The sequence below is a fragment of the Micromesistius poutassou genome, assembly GCF_964030765.1.
Source record: "Micromesistius poutassou genome assembly, chromosome: 2".
Classification (NCBI taxonomy): Eukaryota; Metazoa; Chordata; class Actinopteri; order Gadiformes; family Gadidae; genus Micromesistius; species Micromesistius poutassou.
The window spans coordinates 18756233-18773917 of record NC_140272.1 but is presented as its reverse complement, the minus strand read 5'-3'; the positions used below and the strand labels follow the sequence as shown (position 1 = coordinate 18773917).

At 54.3% G+C, this 17685-nt stretch overlaps 1 protein-coding gene across 1 annotated transcript in view; it reads left to right on the top strand.

Annotated features, from left to right (window-relative positions):
* Positions 1-17685, top strand: part of ncoa3 (nuclear receptor coactivator 3) — a gene marked incomplete at its 3' end in the record, with an annotated part of 34201 nt that overhangs the window by 9393 nt on the left and 7123 nt on the right. Inside the window, exons 2-17 of the mRNA XM_084463457.1 lie at positions 5356-5460; positions 5775-5935; positions 7575-7675; positions 8831-9005; positions 9404-9598; positions 10009-10095; positions 10628-10771; positions 11474-11621; positions 11745-12538; positions 12662-13752; positions 13882-14005; positions 14163-14402; positions 15175-15426; positions 16371-16482; positions 17010-17181; positions 17561-17684. Coding sequence (XP_084319583.1) covers positions 5375-5460; positions 5775-5935; positions 7575-7675; positions 8831-9005; positions 9404-9598; positions 10009-10095; positions 10628-10771; positions 11474-11621; positions 11745-12538; positions 12662-13752; positions 13882-14005; positions 14163-14402; positions 15175-15426; positions 16371-16482; positions 17010-17181; positions 17561-17684 — 4006 coding nt within the window. The 5' untranslated portion in view covers positions 5356-5374. The remainder of the gene's footprint in view (positions 1-5355; positions 5461-5774; positions 5936-7574; positions 7676-8830; positions 9006-9403; positions 9599-10008; positions 10096-10627; positions 10772-11473; positions 11622-11744; positions 12539-12661; positions 13753-13881; positions 14006-14162; positions 14403-15174; positions 15427-16370; positions 16483-17009; positions 17182-17560; position 17685) is intronic.

Below are 17685 nucleotides of genomic sequence, written 5' to 3'. Positions count from 1 at the left end.
TGGCTGTCTCTGACACACACTCAGGAAGTGTGGGGTACCTTATGTGTGGCTGGCTGATATCTTTTGCCTGTTGCTCTTTTGTGGCATATTCATTTTTCTGTCGTCTCTGATCTGCCTTTCCATGTCCACGTTCAAATATAAGTGGGAGGGGGGGTGTCACGGTGGTATTTCAACAGTGGAAGTTGAATGCTGAAAATCGGACAAATATGGTGATGGGGGGGTGGGGAGAGAAAGCCAACCCCAGCTTATAATGAACTAGTGTTTAGGACACGGTTATAAATAAACTTGACTGTTGACTAGTATGGAAACACAAAAGGATATCTGTTTCAACAATGTTGTTATTGCTGGTATACTGGCCCTTGAGTTATTTACTTATTTTAACCCCTTGAAAGTCAGGCTGCCGCTTCGTACTGTAGCATGTTTATGACAAATTATTATTATCACGGCAAATGTGTCCACAGTTTTTAACGGAGGACGTTTTAGCTGAAAAAATGACACTCTGAACCTAATGGTCGGAGAGATCATTGACCTTTTGTGTGAAAGGGAAAGAAAGGCACTTATTTTACTGCAAGGTTTCACAACCGTACAATAGCTTTAAAAAAAAAAAAAACAATACTAGGACTTGTACAGAAGCTGGAGTCAATTGTTTCCCTGTTGTAGTTGTACAGAGATATAAAGTTGACATTCAATACTTCAAAAAAACGCTCATCCGGGATATGATATGTCACCTGTTCCTCTTGACGAGCCGCTACTGCTTTTTCAAACAATGGTTGGCACGACCACGTGCACTGTGACGTCCGAAAAAGAAAAAGAATGCCGAACAGCTCCCTGCTCACACCACAAGCGTCGGCATAGAAACGCATGCAAATTGCAGTTATCTCTTTGACTGCTGTCGGAAGCTGTCTTTTGGACTTTTCGGGGGGGGGGGGGGGGGTGAAGCTCCGCCTTCCTTCATTCCAAGCGTCACTGCCTCCTCCACTAGACCGAGCGACTCGGGAACTCCGGTCCTCCAGAGCAGCCAGACAGACATGCTAGCTCTCAAGCCCGGAATGACCCACATGGGTGAGAGAGGGAGGAGCCGGGGAGAGAGAGGGGGAAGGCCCAGGCCTCAATGAGAATATGTACATGGTGGGAGGTGGTGGGGGGGGGGTGTGTGCATGCAGAGCCCATGTTCCAGGAAGGGGAAGTGATGACGCGGTGGGACTGGAGGACGCAAACAGGATGCTATCTGCTGTGGCTTCCTGTGCCGTTTTCAAATCAGTTTTCTTCCCATAAATTTAAGCCGACTGCAGAAATACTTGAAAGTACGTGTTGGGGGACAGTCAGACAGATTTAGTGTTTTCTTTAGCTACGAGGAACTGCTGGGGTGTGTGGGGGGGGGGGGGGGTGGTGTGTGTGTGTGTGTGTGTGTGTGTGTGTGTGTGTGTGTGTGTGTGTGTGTGTGTGTGTGTGTGTGTGTGTGCGTGTGCGTGCGCATCATATCACTACAGATAAAACCTTTATTTAAATGGGTAACAATACCATGCAGGCAAATCACAATAAATAAAAAGAGAATCGTTTTTGGGCCTGTGCGGGTATAATAGTGCGACTTCCAGCCAGTAAAAAGTCTTCATCCATCTTTTGACGCGGTTTTGTTTGAATATACTTTCTGTAGATTGCAGGTGATTTTCCAAACGATTTGAAAGACGCACCTTGTGCTTTCAGTGATGTGTGCTTGAGGCCACACTGACGCCAGCCACACTGAATGGCCGGAGCTTGGGATCGGTTCGAAGGTGAGCGTGCCCGGGCGCTCTGCTGCCCCCCCTGAACTGGTGTCCAGTTGTGTTGCCACCAGTTCAGTGAGCGGTGGCTGTGACCACTGCACGTCCCACAGCCCGCGCTGGGTGTACCAGACGTTCCACAGCACAGCACAGCCCTGCCATGCTGGCTGGCACCACCTCCGGGGGCTGGTGTCTTTTGCTCTCTGTGAAGTGGCTGAACCAGGTTCATTTACATAACGCCTGGCTTGTTGTGACTCATCTCTGGTCGGCTGCGCGATCGGTTTCTCTCACGCGTCGACTCCCAAATGAGTCGGTCTCGTCTGTTTTAATCTCCCAGGTTGGGAAGTCTCCTCTACCCCCCCTATGTTTAACGTTTTAGCGCTGCGTTAACCGCGGTGATAAATAAGATTTATCCAAACTCTGAACATTTACATTTATTTACATTTAGGGCATTTAGCAGACGCTTTTATCCAAAGCGACTTACAACAAGTACATTTGTCATAAGGAGTGAAACAATATATCGCCGTCGGTACAGTAAAGACGTTAATAGAACCAAGTGCCAAGTACTGACAATCGCCAGGCTGACCCCATTCCCCGTGTACAGCAGTGATAGCCAGCTACTGCAGCTGCTACACAACTAAGTACATGCTACACAAGATGCATGCACAACACAACTCAGTACATGCTACACAATTAAGTACAATGAATGAATACAGCCTGCATTAAGTGCGTTCATTAAGTGCCAGGACGTAGAACAAACAAACAAACAATAGTGCAACATGTACAGGTACAGTGCGCTGTTGCATTACAGTCGTCCTGTTCCAGTAGTGGGTGAAGCCTGGTTGTTCTTCCTATGCCTTTGTTGTTCATAGTAGCAGTAGGTCTTACTGGGCAGCACATCCCAGCCTGCAGTAGTACTGCTGCTGAGCTTGACTTATGCTTCGCACTTCTCCTCTTCTGAGGCGATCTCATTCCCCAGCTATGTATTTCTGGGTGAGAGTGACGAGGAGGAGGAGAGGGAGGGAGTGAGGGAGAGTGAGACAGACCGAGAAACAGAGGGACAGAGAGTCTAAACACGGGAGGGAGTGAGAGACAGAAACGCAAGAGGGAATGAGCGGCAGAAGCGTGGAGAGGGAGGGAGGGAGTGAGAGAGGGACTGAAGTGGAGAGAGTTTGTAAGACCGTGCCTGTGGAAATCTGGTTTGAGATATGCCTTTATTTTAATCTTTAAAAGAAAAACACTGTTTACTATACACACCGGCGCAGTGGGTACACAAGAATACGTGCACATAGAGGCACAACAAGCATGTTTGTTCCCTGGGTGGGGATGATAAGGAGCATGTGACCTTACGTCTGTGGGGTGGGGTGGGGGGACAGACCCTGGGAGGGCGGGGGGGGGCGGCGGCGGGGGGGAGGGGTCACTCCAAGGGCAGCAAGCCCAGAGCAGGGCACAGAGGGCAGGGTCTCTGCTGCAGCTTAGCACTGCTCTGACCGGGGAGAGGAAAGGAGAGACCGAAAGACACAAGACAACACCTTGTCAAACACACGCCCACAAACACGTGTGTGTGTGTGTGTGTGTGTGTGTGTGCGTGCGTGCGTGCGCGCGTACACACACGCACGCACGCACACGCGCACGCGCGCACGTGTGTGTGTGTGTGCTATGACCATTATTTAAAGGAACACTCTTGTTTACAACAGGAGCTGTGGTCAAAGTCTATAGATAACATGTTTTTTTTTTTTATGATGGTTTTATCTTCAATTCAGGAATAACAACAAATTGCATGCAACATACCTAATGTGGTGTAGTGTAGTTTCAAACAAAACAGCCCTGCTAAGAGAGACCAGATAAGCTGCTGGATCAATAGTCCAACGACAGCACCTTTTGCTTTTGCTTCTCTGTGTGTGCGTGTGCTTATGCCTGCTGCTCATCTCCGAGTGACTATTGTTTAATGATCAACAGAGGCCATTAAGGCTTCTGATAGACACTCTGTTCAACGACGAAAAGAAATGAAAGCAAACTCAATCCTATCGCTTGCCCCACAATGTTTGTCACTCCCGTTCAGCTGTGTTCTATTAATTAAAAAAAACAAAAAAACAATTTGAAATGCCCCCAAACCTAAACAAAATCAAAAGATGGCACGTTTTGAAATAGTGCAATCTGCCTGTTGTCAACGACAACAACAACCGGCCGGGAAGGGCAGAAGTGAGTCCGAGGTCGTGTGTGTGTGTGTGTGTGGTGGGCCGTACTGTACTGAGCGGTACTAACCCTTCAGAACCTATTAAAGCGGAGAACCATTACAGCCTCTCAGGGAGAATGCGGAAGGGACGGCATTCTGAGCAGCAGCGGCAGCAGCAGCACTCCCGATAAACACATCCTGCCCCTCACTCGGTTAGTCCTAGCCTCCCCGAGCTGTGAGTCTGGGTGTTCATATCCCTTCTTCCCCTCCCCGTCATGCACAGGCCAGGCAGACAGACAGACAGACAGACAGTCGGGACATGTTGGCGGAGATCATCTGCTAGAGAGAGGGAGAGAGAGAGAGGGGGGGGGGAAGATGAGCAATAGAAGGGAGAAAAGGCAGCGCCAAAGAGAGCCAGGAAGATCGAGGGAGAGAGGAAGCAAGAGAATACGCTGGTTTCCCTCACACACACACTGTATGTTCCACTACATGCCTGAGCATGCGAGCACACCGTGTGTGTGTGTGTGCGTGCGTGCGTGCGCAGCAGAGCTCCTGCCGCCGAGTGCTATCATCCGGCAGGCGGGGAGCGACTCTGGCGGCCACGCCAGCTGAACGCCGGATGACCCATCTCCCCCGAGGCACAGAATCACTACATCATCATCAAGTGCTCCTGGCGGTGGAACAGATGAGATTTCACTCCTGTCCACCGCCGCCGCCGCCGCTGCTAGGCCACAACCAGGGGCGCTGTGCCTCCCCTGGACGGGCCTGGCCCCTCGTAAATCAGCGGGAGTCCGCTGCCTACTTTACCCTGAGAAATATCCCCGCCTTATTGCTGCTTTTATGGCTTTGTTTTTGCCTAACGTGCAGCCAGGCAGACTCCAAGCTCGTTGTGTTGTTTTTCGGTACAGGGGGTCGGGGTGGTGGGGTGGGGAGATTCTAAATTAATTTGGCTTCATTTCAGGTTGGGTGGTGGGGGGTGGGAGGTGGTGGGGGGGAGGGCGGGCTGCTGGGGTAACGCTGGTTCTTTTATTATCCGTAGCAGCGGATAGCGCTTGATCCATCAGGCTCTGTCGGGACGATGCGTTGTTACCATACCTGACCGGGCGACAGACACCCAGACACCAGGCGGCCCGTACTCCGTCAGCACCCTGCCCGCCCCCGCCCCCCCCCTCTCCTCCTCCCCCTCCTCCCTCCCCTGATGCGTGCCAACGCGTACACAATTAAACAAACACACCCTTTGCTCTACTGTCGTTGTGGCCAGCGCTGCGTGTGATCGAGCGGTGATGTGATGACGAACCCCCCGGGGGTTGACGACGCACTGCCTGCCTCGTCCCCCTGGCCGCCACGTCACCTGGCGGCCTGTTTTGACGTATCGGTTGTGTGTGTGTGTCCCCCCCCCCCTGCCCTCCCTTCCTGTAGGAGCTGATATGCGGTGAGGATGAGCGGAGTAGGTGAGAACGCCATGGAGCCACTGGGCTCGGACCGGAAGAGGAAACTGTCGACCTGCGACACACCTGGCCTTGGGTGAGAGAGTGTGTGTGTGTGTGTGTGTGTGTGTGTGTGTGTGTGTGTGTGTGTGTGTGTGTGTGTGTGTGTGTGTGTGTGTGTGTGTGTGTGTGTGTGTGTGTGTGTGTGTGTGTGACTCTGTTCAGAGCGAGAGTGTGTGTGAGAGTGTGTGTCTGAGATTAGCGGGCTTCATCGCTGACTGTCTCACAAGCATCTAAATGAGCATCTGACCCACAGACAGACACACAGACAGACACAGTTGGATACGCGGTGTTGACGTCGTCATGGTAACGCATCTAACCTCCTCCTCCTCCTCCCTCCCCCTCCGGCAGGTGTGACAAGCGGCGCCGGGAGCAGGAGAGCAAGTACATCGAGGAGCTGGCCGAGCTCATCTCCGCCAACCTCTCCAACATCGACAGCTTCAACGTGAAGCCGGACAAGTGTGCCATCCTCAAGGAGACCGTGAGGCAGATCAGGCAGATCAAAGAACAAGGTGCCCCCCCCAACCGCTGCCGCCGCCGCAGACACCATGACACCCCCACCGGGGCTGCATGCCACTCACTCACTCACTCACTCACTCACTCACTCACTCACGTCACGTGGTCGACAACCAACGCCGAAGACGGCGCATCCATCCATCCATCCTCCTCTCTGGCCACACCTCTTTGTGTGTCGGGGGGGGGGGGAAGGGGTGTGGTGTGGTGTGGGGGGGGGGGGGGCGGGCCGGGCAGGCGGGCGGGCGGGCGGGGGGGGATATTGAATAATAATCTGTCAAAGAGCCACCTTGATCCACCAGCCATCTTCATCTGGACAGTGTAATCCCGGTGATGAAGCGCTGCCGCTAGGTTCAGGGCCGGGCTGTTTGTGTTGTGTTGTGGGTGGGATAGGTGGTGTGGGTGGGGGGTAGGTGGCGGGGGGGGGGGGTAAAAGAACACCGGTAATTGAGCCCTATCCCTGGTGGTGGCGGTGGCGGCTGACGGCCATCAGTGTGACAGTTTGAATCTGTAGCTGCCAAAGCCTCCCCCCCCCCCCCCCCCCCCCCACACCCTCCCTTTTCTCCCGGCGCCTAATGACACGGGCTGCTTCTCCCACAACCCATTCTGGACACTGCACAGAAACACACACACACACACACACACACACACACACACACACACACACACACACACACACACACACACACACACACACACACACACACACACACACACACACACACACACACACACACACACACGCGCACAATACACAAAACGACGGCTTTTTTTCCCCCCGTGTTCTGCTTCTGCACTGATAATGTGAGCCACCTCCCTGGGTTTTTTTTATTTATTTTTTTATTTTTTTTATTTTTTGCTCCACCTATTTTATATTTTAGCTCTGCTTACATGCAGCGTGTGAGGTTAAGTGGGGAAGGGAGGGAGGGAGGGAGGTAGGGGAGGCAGAGCGCTATCAAATTGGAATCTGCCCAGAGGGTCACAGCTGGCTACTGGTGCTCCCAGCATTGTGCAGCCAGGTTGCCATAGTTACGGGACAGGCATGATGGAGGGCCTCTCTTCTTCTTCTTCGTCTTCTCCTCCTCTTTTCCCCCCTCCCTCCCTCCCTCCCTCCCCGCATGCTGCTCAACAACGCCTCTGCTCTTTTCTCTTTTTCGTTTTTGTTTTTGCCCCCCCCCCCCCCCCCCCCTTTTGGTTTTTACTCAGGTATAACTCTTTTAATGAACGCTCTTTTATTTATAGCGCTCCTCCGATTGCCCCACCCGTCCTCCATATCTCACCCCACACGCTGTGATGCCACAGGAAAGAAAGAATCTGTTTTTTTTTTGTTTTTTTTTCCAAACGGCGTTGAGAAAGTCATTGTCAAAGTTAACAGAAACTCCCCACGCAGGCTTTGTAGAATGGCCTCTGACAAAAGCTCAGACACATGGCGACTTTTAAAAATAGAAAGGTATTTTAGCAATGTGTTGGGCGCGCGTGCTGCCACCTGGGGGTAGACGGTGGGAACAGCACCCTCTCACTCACACACACACCTAAAAAAAAAAGGTTTAGTGTAGAAACCTGTCTGTTAGCGATCTCTACCAAAACCTGCCAACATGCTGACAACACGTTCTCCTCCTCCTCCTCCTCCGGTCTCAGGGAAGAACACGTGTAGCGATGACGACGTGCAAAAGGCAGACGTGTCGTCCACTGGCCAGGGGGTCATCGACAAGGACCACCTGGGACCCCTGCTGCTTCAGGTAACCGCTAACTCCTCATCATCACCATCATCATCATCATCACCATCACCACGGCTGGCTAGTGGGCCGAGCAATCGTATGATATGATATGATATAGAACTTTATTGTCAGCTTGGCAGAAATGTGTCTTGCGACCCCAGCAGCCATTGTATGCATAGAAACACACATACACATTACACACGACATAACACAGTGGAAACAAAACAAAAATACACATATAGACACACGCAGATGAGAGCAAATGTACACCGCTGAGCTTACCTAATGGCTAAACTCCTGATTAAGCCTTAAGGTTGACTGATGGACAAAGGACTTCTTTAGTCTAACCTTATTGTGTGTTGGAACACTGCATCTCCTTCCTGAAGGTAGCAACCTGTATTCTCTATACAACACATATAGCACATATAGTTACCTGGCTCCGCCCTGCTGTATTCTGGGTCAGCCCATCAGGCTAGAGGTCTCAACATAAACTAGGACGATTGGTATGATTTTTTTTTTATGTAACACGTCGTCTACACTCTACACTGACTGTACTTCGTCCAAAAGGACCTCCGAGTACATTCGAAAAGGTTTAGTCGTCCGGGGTGCTTTCACAACCGGAGTTGTTCGGTTCATTCGTTCTAATCGAACCCTGGAAGCGTTTCCCACGATAGTTTGGTTTTGCAATCAGAAGGTGAATCTGAAATGTTGACTCTAAAGCAGTTGCTTGCGGTCACTCAACAAAACACTGTATTATTGTCTGCAATGAGGAAGCATTGCTGTCCCGATCAACAAGCCAGCCGTTCAGCAGCGTGACATGTGTTTACACGCTTTGGTGACTGCGTGACAAAGTCCAGTGACAGCCCTAACCAAACTAAATGAACATTGCAACACAGCATCAACCCCCCCCTTCCCACCCTCCCTCCCCTAAATCGGACAGAGTCAACCAAACTGTAGGTGTGTAAGCGCCCTCAAAGACCTTAACCTCGCAGCAAGCGCTTCCTGTGGGACCCAGGTTAAGTTACCTGTTGTGCCACTGCGTGACTTTAATGCCAGGAACCAATGTGTGGTTCCTGAGTTATTGCGGTATATATGATGTCTGTCAGACTGCATTATTGGACTTTTAAACTGAAACCATTTTTCTTGCTCCTTCCCGTCGCGCCCCTTCTTCCCCAGGCTCTGGACGGCTTCCTGTTCGTGGTGAACCGAGAGGGCAGCATCGTGTTTGTGTCTGACAACGTCACGCAGTACCTGCAGTACAAGCAGGAGGAGCTCATCAACACCAGCGTGTACAATATCCTCCATGAGGACGACCGCGAGGAGTTCCACAAGAACCTCCCCAAGACTGGTGGTGAGAGAGAGAGAGAGAGAGAGAGAGACACACACACACACACACACACACACACACACACACACACACACACACACACACACACACACACACACACACACACACACACACACACACACACCTACACACACACCCTACACACACCCCTAGACACACACACACACTTACACACACCTACACACCCTACACACACCCCTAGACATACACACACTTACACACACACCCCTACACACACACCTACACACACACACACCCCTCTCTCATGTCCACCAACCACCACAGAATACCGTGCCTTGTGCCACTCTACTCACGCCCCCTGCATCGATCCGACCGCTCTCGTTCCTCGTGTTTTATTTTTATTTTTTTTAATAACCAAACCGCCCTCCTTTCCATCGCAGCCCCGAACGGAGCCCCCTGGGGCGGCGAGGCGCCGCGGCAGAAGAGCCACACCTTCAAATGCCGCATGCTGGCCAAGTTCTCCCCGGGGGGCCGGGGGGCCGCCGCCGGCGAGGACGGCCCCGGGGTGCAGCGCTACGAGGCCATGCAGTGCTTCGCCCTCACGCAGCCCCGCGCCATGATGGAGGAGGGAGAAGGTGGGTGACGACCGCCGGCCCAGACGTTAAGACTATGGACGGGCGTTGAACACACTGAGAGAAGATGAGATAATGATAATACGGTTTGATCCCCTCCCCCCCCCCACTAATGGGGAGGGAGGCGTATTCGTTGCTAGAATAAAAAATAACTTTGGATTTGTGTGGCGCGCCAAAAAAAACATCAGTGTGTTTCAGGAGTGACCTTCTCAAGGTGTCTCTCTCTATGGTCCGTGGTCCAGTGTGGTCCGTTCTTTTTGTTTTTATCTTTTAGTTGAATGCATCAGTGGCGTACGCCGCCGTCAGTCAACTCTTGTTGACCCCCCCGACATCCTCCCTAATCTTGAAATGTGATAAAAAACGTGGACTTTGCCTTCGCATCGCTCTAACTCCCGTTGTTGTGTTCCCTGCAGACCTGCAGTCCTGCATGATCTGCGTGGTGCGGCGCATCTCTGCGGTGGAGAGGACGGAGCGGTTCAGCACCCGCCATGAACTCACCGGTACACACTTACACACACACACACACACACACACTTACACACTCGCCCATCCTGCAAGGGCACTCAAAACCGTATTCATGGAGATTAGAATACGCTGCTCCGACGTTGACCCTGCGTCTCTAAGCGAGGCATAGTGCCATGAGATGACATAACCATCTCCCGCCCGCGTGTGGCGTTTGTTGTTCCCTAAATCTACAACGTGCTCTATTATGTTTTTCAAATTCTCTCTTGCATATGGTGGGGGGAGGGGGGAGAGGGTGGAGGGGTAATGCATTATCAAAGACCCACTTTTCTCCCCTTGTGTTATACATTATTTAATCTACATTACGGGCATTTCAAACATTTATTTTGACAACAACGACCACTATCTTGCTCACTCTTGTTTGTTGTTGGGGGGGGGGGGGCCACGAGGTTGTGCTGACATCGTTGCCCCCCTCTTCCAAAGCATCGCTCTCCGGGTTCACATGTAGTGCCACGATATTCCCAGACGTTGTAACCATGGTGTCTCCCCCTCTCCCCCGGCGGTTCACAGGCAAGCTGATTGAGATCGAGCAGCAGAGCTCCCTCCACACCACCATGCGGCCCGGCTGGGAGGACCTGGTGCGGCGCTGCATGCAGATGTTCCTGTACCGCAGCGAGGGCCAGCCCTGGTCCTACAAACGCCACTACCACGACGGTACGCCGTGAGAATGTGTCTCTCTCTCTCTCTGTGGGCTTACTCTTGGCTTGTTTACATGCATGCTGTCAATGTGAACTGTCCCTGTCCCCACGACATCAATCGAGAGTCCTCTAGATGGGTTATTGCTGGTGCCGTTTTGGGACTCGCACAAACTGTTGACCTTCCTCCATGCTTGACATGTCCCGTGCAAAGATGAATAGTTTGCTTTAGCTTACTGTAGTGCAAAACATTTGTTTGGCTGTCCGGAGTGCGACCTCTACCAGACGATTGGTCTTGGTCTGGTTTATTTATTACGTAGGCCACCGTTACGGAATTATTCTGAGCACTTGCACTCGCTGTCAAGTGCTGGTCGATTGGTCGGTCGATACGCACTTGTCGATACGACCAAGTTCTCGTTGGTCAACACTCGGCCCAGGAGTGGTTCTGTAACCCACTGACCTTCTCCAAACAGCACTTAAGGGATTTTAAGGCTAGCAGGTAGGAGTAGAATGCACTGTGGCTGATTTTAGTTCATGTACAGTTAACAGATGCAGATGTTTTTATTCAAAATTTTATCCCCAACCATTGGGGATTGGTTTTAGAAATGGTTGAATCTCAGCTGTCCATATCTGTATTATCAGTACCACCACCACTTGTTGTTGTTTCCAATGCATTTCCGTGTTTTGCAATCACGCCGTTCTCCGTCTTCCCGTCCTCCAGCATTCCTCCACGGTCACGCAGAGACGCCCCTGTACCACTTCTCCCTCTCGGACGGGACCCCCGTCACGGCCCAGACCCGCAGCGACCGGTGTCAGAACCCCAACTCCAGCGAGCCGCCCACCTTCCTGTCCACGCACCTGCTGCAAAGGTGAAAAATCGGAAGAAAAAAAAAAAGTGTGCGAGCCGTAGTGGACCGCGTCCGCTCTTACCGTGTAACTCATTTCTTCTTCTTCTTCTTCTTCTTCTTCTTCTTCTTCTCGCGCTCACCCAGGGAACCCAACGGTTACCGTGGAAACCAGGGTCCGGCCATGCGGCCGCAGGGCGTGCCGATGAACCACCCCAACCAGCAGATGAACATGGCTCCCGGAGGTGGAGCTGCAGCAGCAGGAGGAGGAGGAGGAGGAGGAGGAGGAGTAGGAGTCGGTGGTGGAGGAGGAGGAGGTGGAGGTGGGGGAGGAGGAGGAGGCGGCGGAATGGGGATGGGCCCCAACCGGGGCTACGGCAACGCGGAGCAGGGCAGCATGCCCCAAAGAGGAGGCGGGCCGGCGTACTCGGGCCCCAACCGCATGCATCAGATGAACCCCATGAGTCAGATGAACCCCATGACGCAGATGAATCAGATGAACCAGATGAACTCCATGCACCCGATGAACAACATGGGTCAGATGAACGCCATGCATCCCATGAACTCCCAGATGAACCCGGCCAATCAAATGGGTCCGATGAGCCAGATGGGCCACCACGGTATGCATCCTCAGCAGCACCCGCAGCAGCAGCAGCAGCAGCAGCAGCAGCAGCAGCAACCCCACCCTCACCCCCACCACCCCCATCACCCCCATCACCCCCATCACCACCACCAGCAGCAGCAGCAGCAGCAGCAACAACAGCACCATCAGCAGCAGCAACAGATGGCCCACTTCCACGGAGCAGGCCCAGGGGGTGGCAGTGGCTACGGTATGACCAGCCCGACCCAGGCGGGCCCAGGGATGGTCGGCCCGCAACACAACGTGATGGGCTCTCCCCGGGTCCGGCGAAGCCCCAAGATGGGCCCCTTCTCTCCCGGAGGTACAGTATTTAATCGGCGGTTTCAACCAATGTTTCATTACAGATCGGTGAGCCTGCCGCAAGACGTTTTATCAATGCAGTCCACCGGGTCGCTCATCTGTGGGGTTTGTTGTTCCTCATCAGGTATGAGCTCCCCGATGAGCTCCAGTCACCCAGGCTGTGGAGGCGGTGGAGGTGGCGGCGGCGGAGGAGGAGGCACCACCTTCTCCAGCAGCTCCCTGAACGCCCTGCAGGCCATCAGCGAGGGGGTTGGCAACCCCATGCCGTCGCCCCTCTCCTCCCCGGCGCCGCACAAGCCCGACAGCTCCCCCAGCGTCCACTCCACCAACCAGGGCCTGGCGCAGGGCGGGCCCGGCAAAGCGGGGCACCCGGGCCAATCCGACTCCAAGAGTCCCGGCGGCTCGCTCGGGGGCGGCGGCGGCGAGCAGCACCCGCACACGCCCGTCTCCGAGGGCCCTCCCGAGAAGCCCGACAGCCAGGCAGGCCGAGAGGCGGGGGGGCCGGAGCAGCCCGGCGGGGGCCGACGGCTCCCTGACACCAAGGGCCACAAGAAGCTCCTCCAGCTCCTGATCTCGCCCACCGACGAGCTGGTGCCGAGCAATCCCGCGGCGAACTCCGGTCCGGGCTCGGCCGCCGACCACAAGGACGGCGTCACCAGCCCCACCACGGGCGTGTCGTCCTCCACCGGCGCGGCGGCGGCCGGGGCGGGGGCGGGGGGCGCGGGCCACTCGGGCCTCGGCGCGGTGAGCTCGTCGGGTGCGGCGGCGGCGGCGGCGGCGGGCCACTTCGGCAACCAGTCGCTGCAGGAGAAGCACAAGATCCTCCACAAGCTGCTGCAGAACGGCAACACCCCCGACGAGGTGGCCCGCATCACCGCCGAGGCCACAGGGAAGAGCGGCCTGGAGGGCGGCGCCGAGGGGCCGGCGGTGGCGGCGGCGGCGGGCGGGGGCCACCGGGGCCCAGAGCCCAAGCAGGAGCAGCACAGCCCCAAGAAGGAGAAGACCCACGCGCTCCTCCACTACCTCCTCAACAAGGACGACTCCAAGGACGGCGGTGGAGGCGGTGGAGGTGGCGGCGGTGGTGGTGGCGGCGGCGGCGGCGACACCAAGCCCAAGGCAGAGGAGCTGGAGGGGAGGGGGCCGCAGGGCAGCGGCGTGTCCAGCTCCAACCCCCAGGCCCCCGACGGCAAAGTGAAGACGGAGCCTCTGGATGAGGTACACACACACTAACCCTTCGGTCGATGGACCAGGTTCATCACGTTGTGTTCGGGGTCAAACGGCTGTGGGGAAATGTTTTTGCTGAGCTTGCCCCCCCCCCCCCCCCCACTGTGTCGTATCTTCCAGTTGGAGACGCTGGAGACCATCCTGGGACCCACCAGGAACGGCTCCACCTTCTACCAGGAGCCAGACTCCAGGGCCGGGAAAGAGATGGGCAGCAAGCAGGCCAACATGCCCGACAGCCTACATGGTGAGTCATTTGGGTTTGCTTTAATGGAAACGCTCCTCCATTTTAAAAAAAGAACAAGACTACAAGGCTCCTGGTCGTCCAGAGGCCTTCCAAGCCAGAGGAGGTGGTGGTGGTGATGAGTAACTAACCACTAACCTCCACGCTTGTGTTTCAACAGAGCGGGAGAAGGCCGCGATGGCGCCGGCCCAGCGGGCGGCCTATCAGAGGGCCCTGTCCGTGGACGCCAAGCCCCTGCTGGGCGTGGAGGGAATGGGCGGAGGCATCGCCGGGCGGAGGAACGTCCCGTGCCCCACGCTGATCAAGCAGGAGATCATGGAGTCTCCCATCCGGGCCGGCCCCATGGCCAACGGCTTCCCGGGGGGCATGGGCGGCTGTCCGCCGCGGGGCGGGGCAGCAAGTAAGCAGAAGCACGCCCCGTGATATACTGCGATAAAAGTTAGATTGCAAATGGTTTTGTCGGTGTATTAAAGGATAAATGGTAAACGGTCCTCATTTGTAAAGCGCTTTTATCCAAAGCGCTCTACAGTGTTGACTGACATTCACCCATTCACGCACACATTCACACACCGACGGCGGAGTCGACCACGCAGGGCGACAGCCAGCCAGCTCGTCAGGAGCGATTAGGGTGAGGGCGTCTCGCTCAGGGACACCACGGGACTCACAGCTAGGAGGAGCCGGGGATCGAACCAGCAACCTTGCTGGTCGGTTACCAGCCGACCCGCGCTACCTCCTGAGCTAATGCCGCCCCGACATAACCCTTTGAGATGGACCATCTGGCTTTCAAAGGGGGGTTCTTGATTCTTGAGAAAACACAAAAACAACAATAGAGAAAACGGATACAGGTATACAAGCATAGTCACACCCAACATCGACACCGCCCAACGCCACAGCTCCAGACTTCTCAACCCAGAGAGCAATCCTTTTTGAGTACAATGACGACTTGCATCTTGAACATGGGAGTACAAAGACTCTTATTGTCTGTGCCGTGACACTCCTGTTTTCCCTCGACTCTCAGCTACCTGTCAGCATTAATCTGACACTGTGTGTGTGTGTGTGTGTGTGTGTGTGTGTGTGTGTGTGTGTGTGTGTGTGTGTGTGTGTGTGTGTGTGTGTGTGTGTGTGTGTGTGTGTGTGTGTGTGTGTGTGTGTGTGTGTCTGATCATCCTCAGGAGGCATGGGCAGAGGCATGGCAATGCCCCAGCAGCGGGGCCCCCCCATGGGGGGGCCAGGCGACTGGGGAGGCCCCCGGTCCGCCGGTAGCCCCGCGGGGGGCCCCGGACATCCCTCCATGGGCCGCCCGGGCATGATGGGAGGAGGAGGAGGAGGAGGAGGAGGAGGGGGGGGGCCTCTGATGAACCGCTCCAACAGCGTGCCGTCCAACAGCCGCTCCATGCTGCAGCAGCAGCTCATGGACATAGGCGGTATGTACAGCAGCACCCCCCCCCGGGGGGGCCCGCACTAACCTGGCTCTCGCCAGATGAATTTCGTTCCGCCTAGTAGCTCCACTCCATCCATCTGGGATCGCTCCCGTTGGGTTGGGGGGTATTTGGGGACTACCTGAAAATGGTAGAGCCAATCAAGACAAGCCGGGCGTGATTTTTTTTATTTTTAATAGATGTGACGTAGAGGAGAAGCGACTTGTTTTGATTCAGACAGCATCGCATTGAGGGAAGCAAGCGTCACTCACGGGTTGGTTTGGAGTGGTTGAAGTAGCACGTCAGTAAAGATGACGGGGACGAGTGGTTTATCCAATCATATGCAAGGATTTTTGCATATGATTGGATAAACCACCCCTCCGTTAAAAAAAAAAAAAAAAAAGTTGTCATTTACAACCCGCATAAATACGCCGCCGAGCGCCGTTATAACGATGCCAAACCTATGGGCGGCAGTGTAGGGAGAAGGATGAAGCCATGCAAGCCAATCAGAATCCTCAGTCAACAACAACAACGAATAACACGAGCGACTTCCTGTTCCTTTCAAAACAACCAACATGGTGCGAGGTTCGTAAACACGGGGACATGTTAAGCGTTTTTCTGGCGCATAATGTGACGCTTGAGAACCTAAAACCCTGTTTCTCCCCGTTGACACGACAACACCACATCACCGGCGTTATCAGAAGTCTCCACTTTGGTTGGAGTTTTTAGAAATAATCGTTTTCTGTGATTAAAAAAACTGGGTTTTTGTGTAAATGAGAGAGCCAAACCGTGTGGAAATATCTGCGTGTTTTCCCTTCGTGTAAACGGGGCCTCAGTCCGTTATTTATGGTGTTCCGTTCATCGTACTTCGCGGTGAAATAAGCCGTCAACACAAGGGGAAGGGGGTAATTATTGTTATTGACACATCACGGTTGTTGTGTTGGCTCTAGGTTCTAATGAGGCCAGTATGGGGATGAGTCCCTATGGGGGCCATGGACCCCCGCCGCCCTCACCCTCCTGGTCGGACTCCGGGGTGGGGATGGAAAGAATTCCCGGCAACAGGTAACACTGACGCACCACACCCTGGGGATGACCCACGTTCCTCAGAAAGCAGGTTGTAGCGCTAATGGGTTTGTTTAGTTAGTTAGTTATCAAAGAAGAAATACCCACAGTATACTTTCTTAGAACCAACAAAAAAAACCTAATTCCTCTGGAACGTCTCCCATCTTTCCACACTGCGTACGACCACTCGGTTGTCTCCTCTCGTACAAGCAGCAAAATACAACATAGAAACTAGAAAAAAAAAGAACTCACCATCCATATGTATGAAACACTTCTCCTTCTTTTTATTTTGATGTAACTTAATCTAAAGCTGCGTTCACAGTTGCTACTGCATATAGAGTCTGCTGTAACGTCAGTTTGCAAACTACTACTTCTACCAATTTCACTTTAGTGACTCTCAAGTCACAAAAGTGACTTCAAGTGACTCTACCAGAGTCACTTTTGGTTTGATCCGGGTCACGCAGTTCATGACGTTCGACGAGGTTGTGACCGCTCCTGTGTGTCCTCCTCCTCCTCCTCCCCCCCAGGGGTCAGTTCAGGAACCCCCTGGACGAGCTGCTGGTGCCCCCCTCCACCACGGAGGGCCAGAGCGACGAGCGGGCCCTGCTGGACCAGCTGGACTCGCTGCTCAACAACACGGACGTCATCGCCCTGGCGGAGATCGACAAGGCCCTCGGCATCCCCGCCCTGGTGGGACAGGTGAGGTCGCCGGGTCGGACGGGGTCAGGTCAAGGTCACGCTTTACGAGTGGACAACGTCTGTGTGTGTGTGTGCGCTTCTGAAACGGGTCGAGTCGGGGGGGCGGTCGTGCCCACGGTCGCGCCCCTGACTACACGCTAACACCTTTCCCAGTCGAGAGCGTTGTGTCCAATGAATTTCCCCCCGGGGATCAATAAAGTATCTATCTATCTATCTATCTATCTATCTATGTATCCACGTTAATGCCTGGACACTCTCGTAGCGCATGCCCAGACTGCTTTAGCCAGTAGAACGCACAAACACAGAAAAACACTGCTATTTCACGTGTAATCTGCTGTGTTCACAAGTGAGAGCCTCACCTTCCTTCCGTTCCGTTCAGTCTCCCGGTCCAGAGGGCCAGCAGCCACAGGGCCACGGCCCGGGACCGGGCCAGGGCCAGGGGCCGCCGCCGCCCGCCCCAGAGTCCCCCTTCCCCCGACCGGACTCCTCCATGGAGCAGAAGGC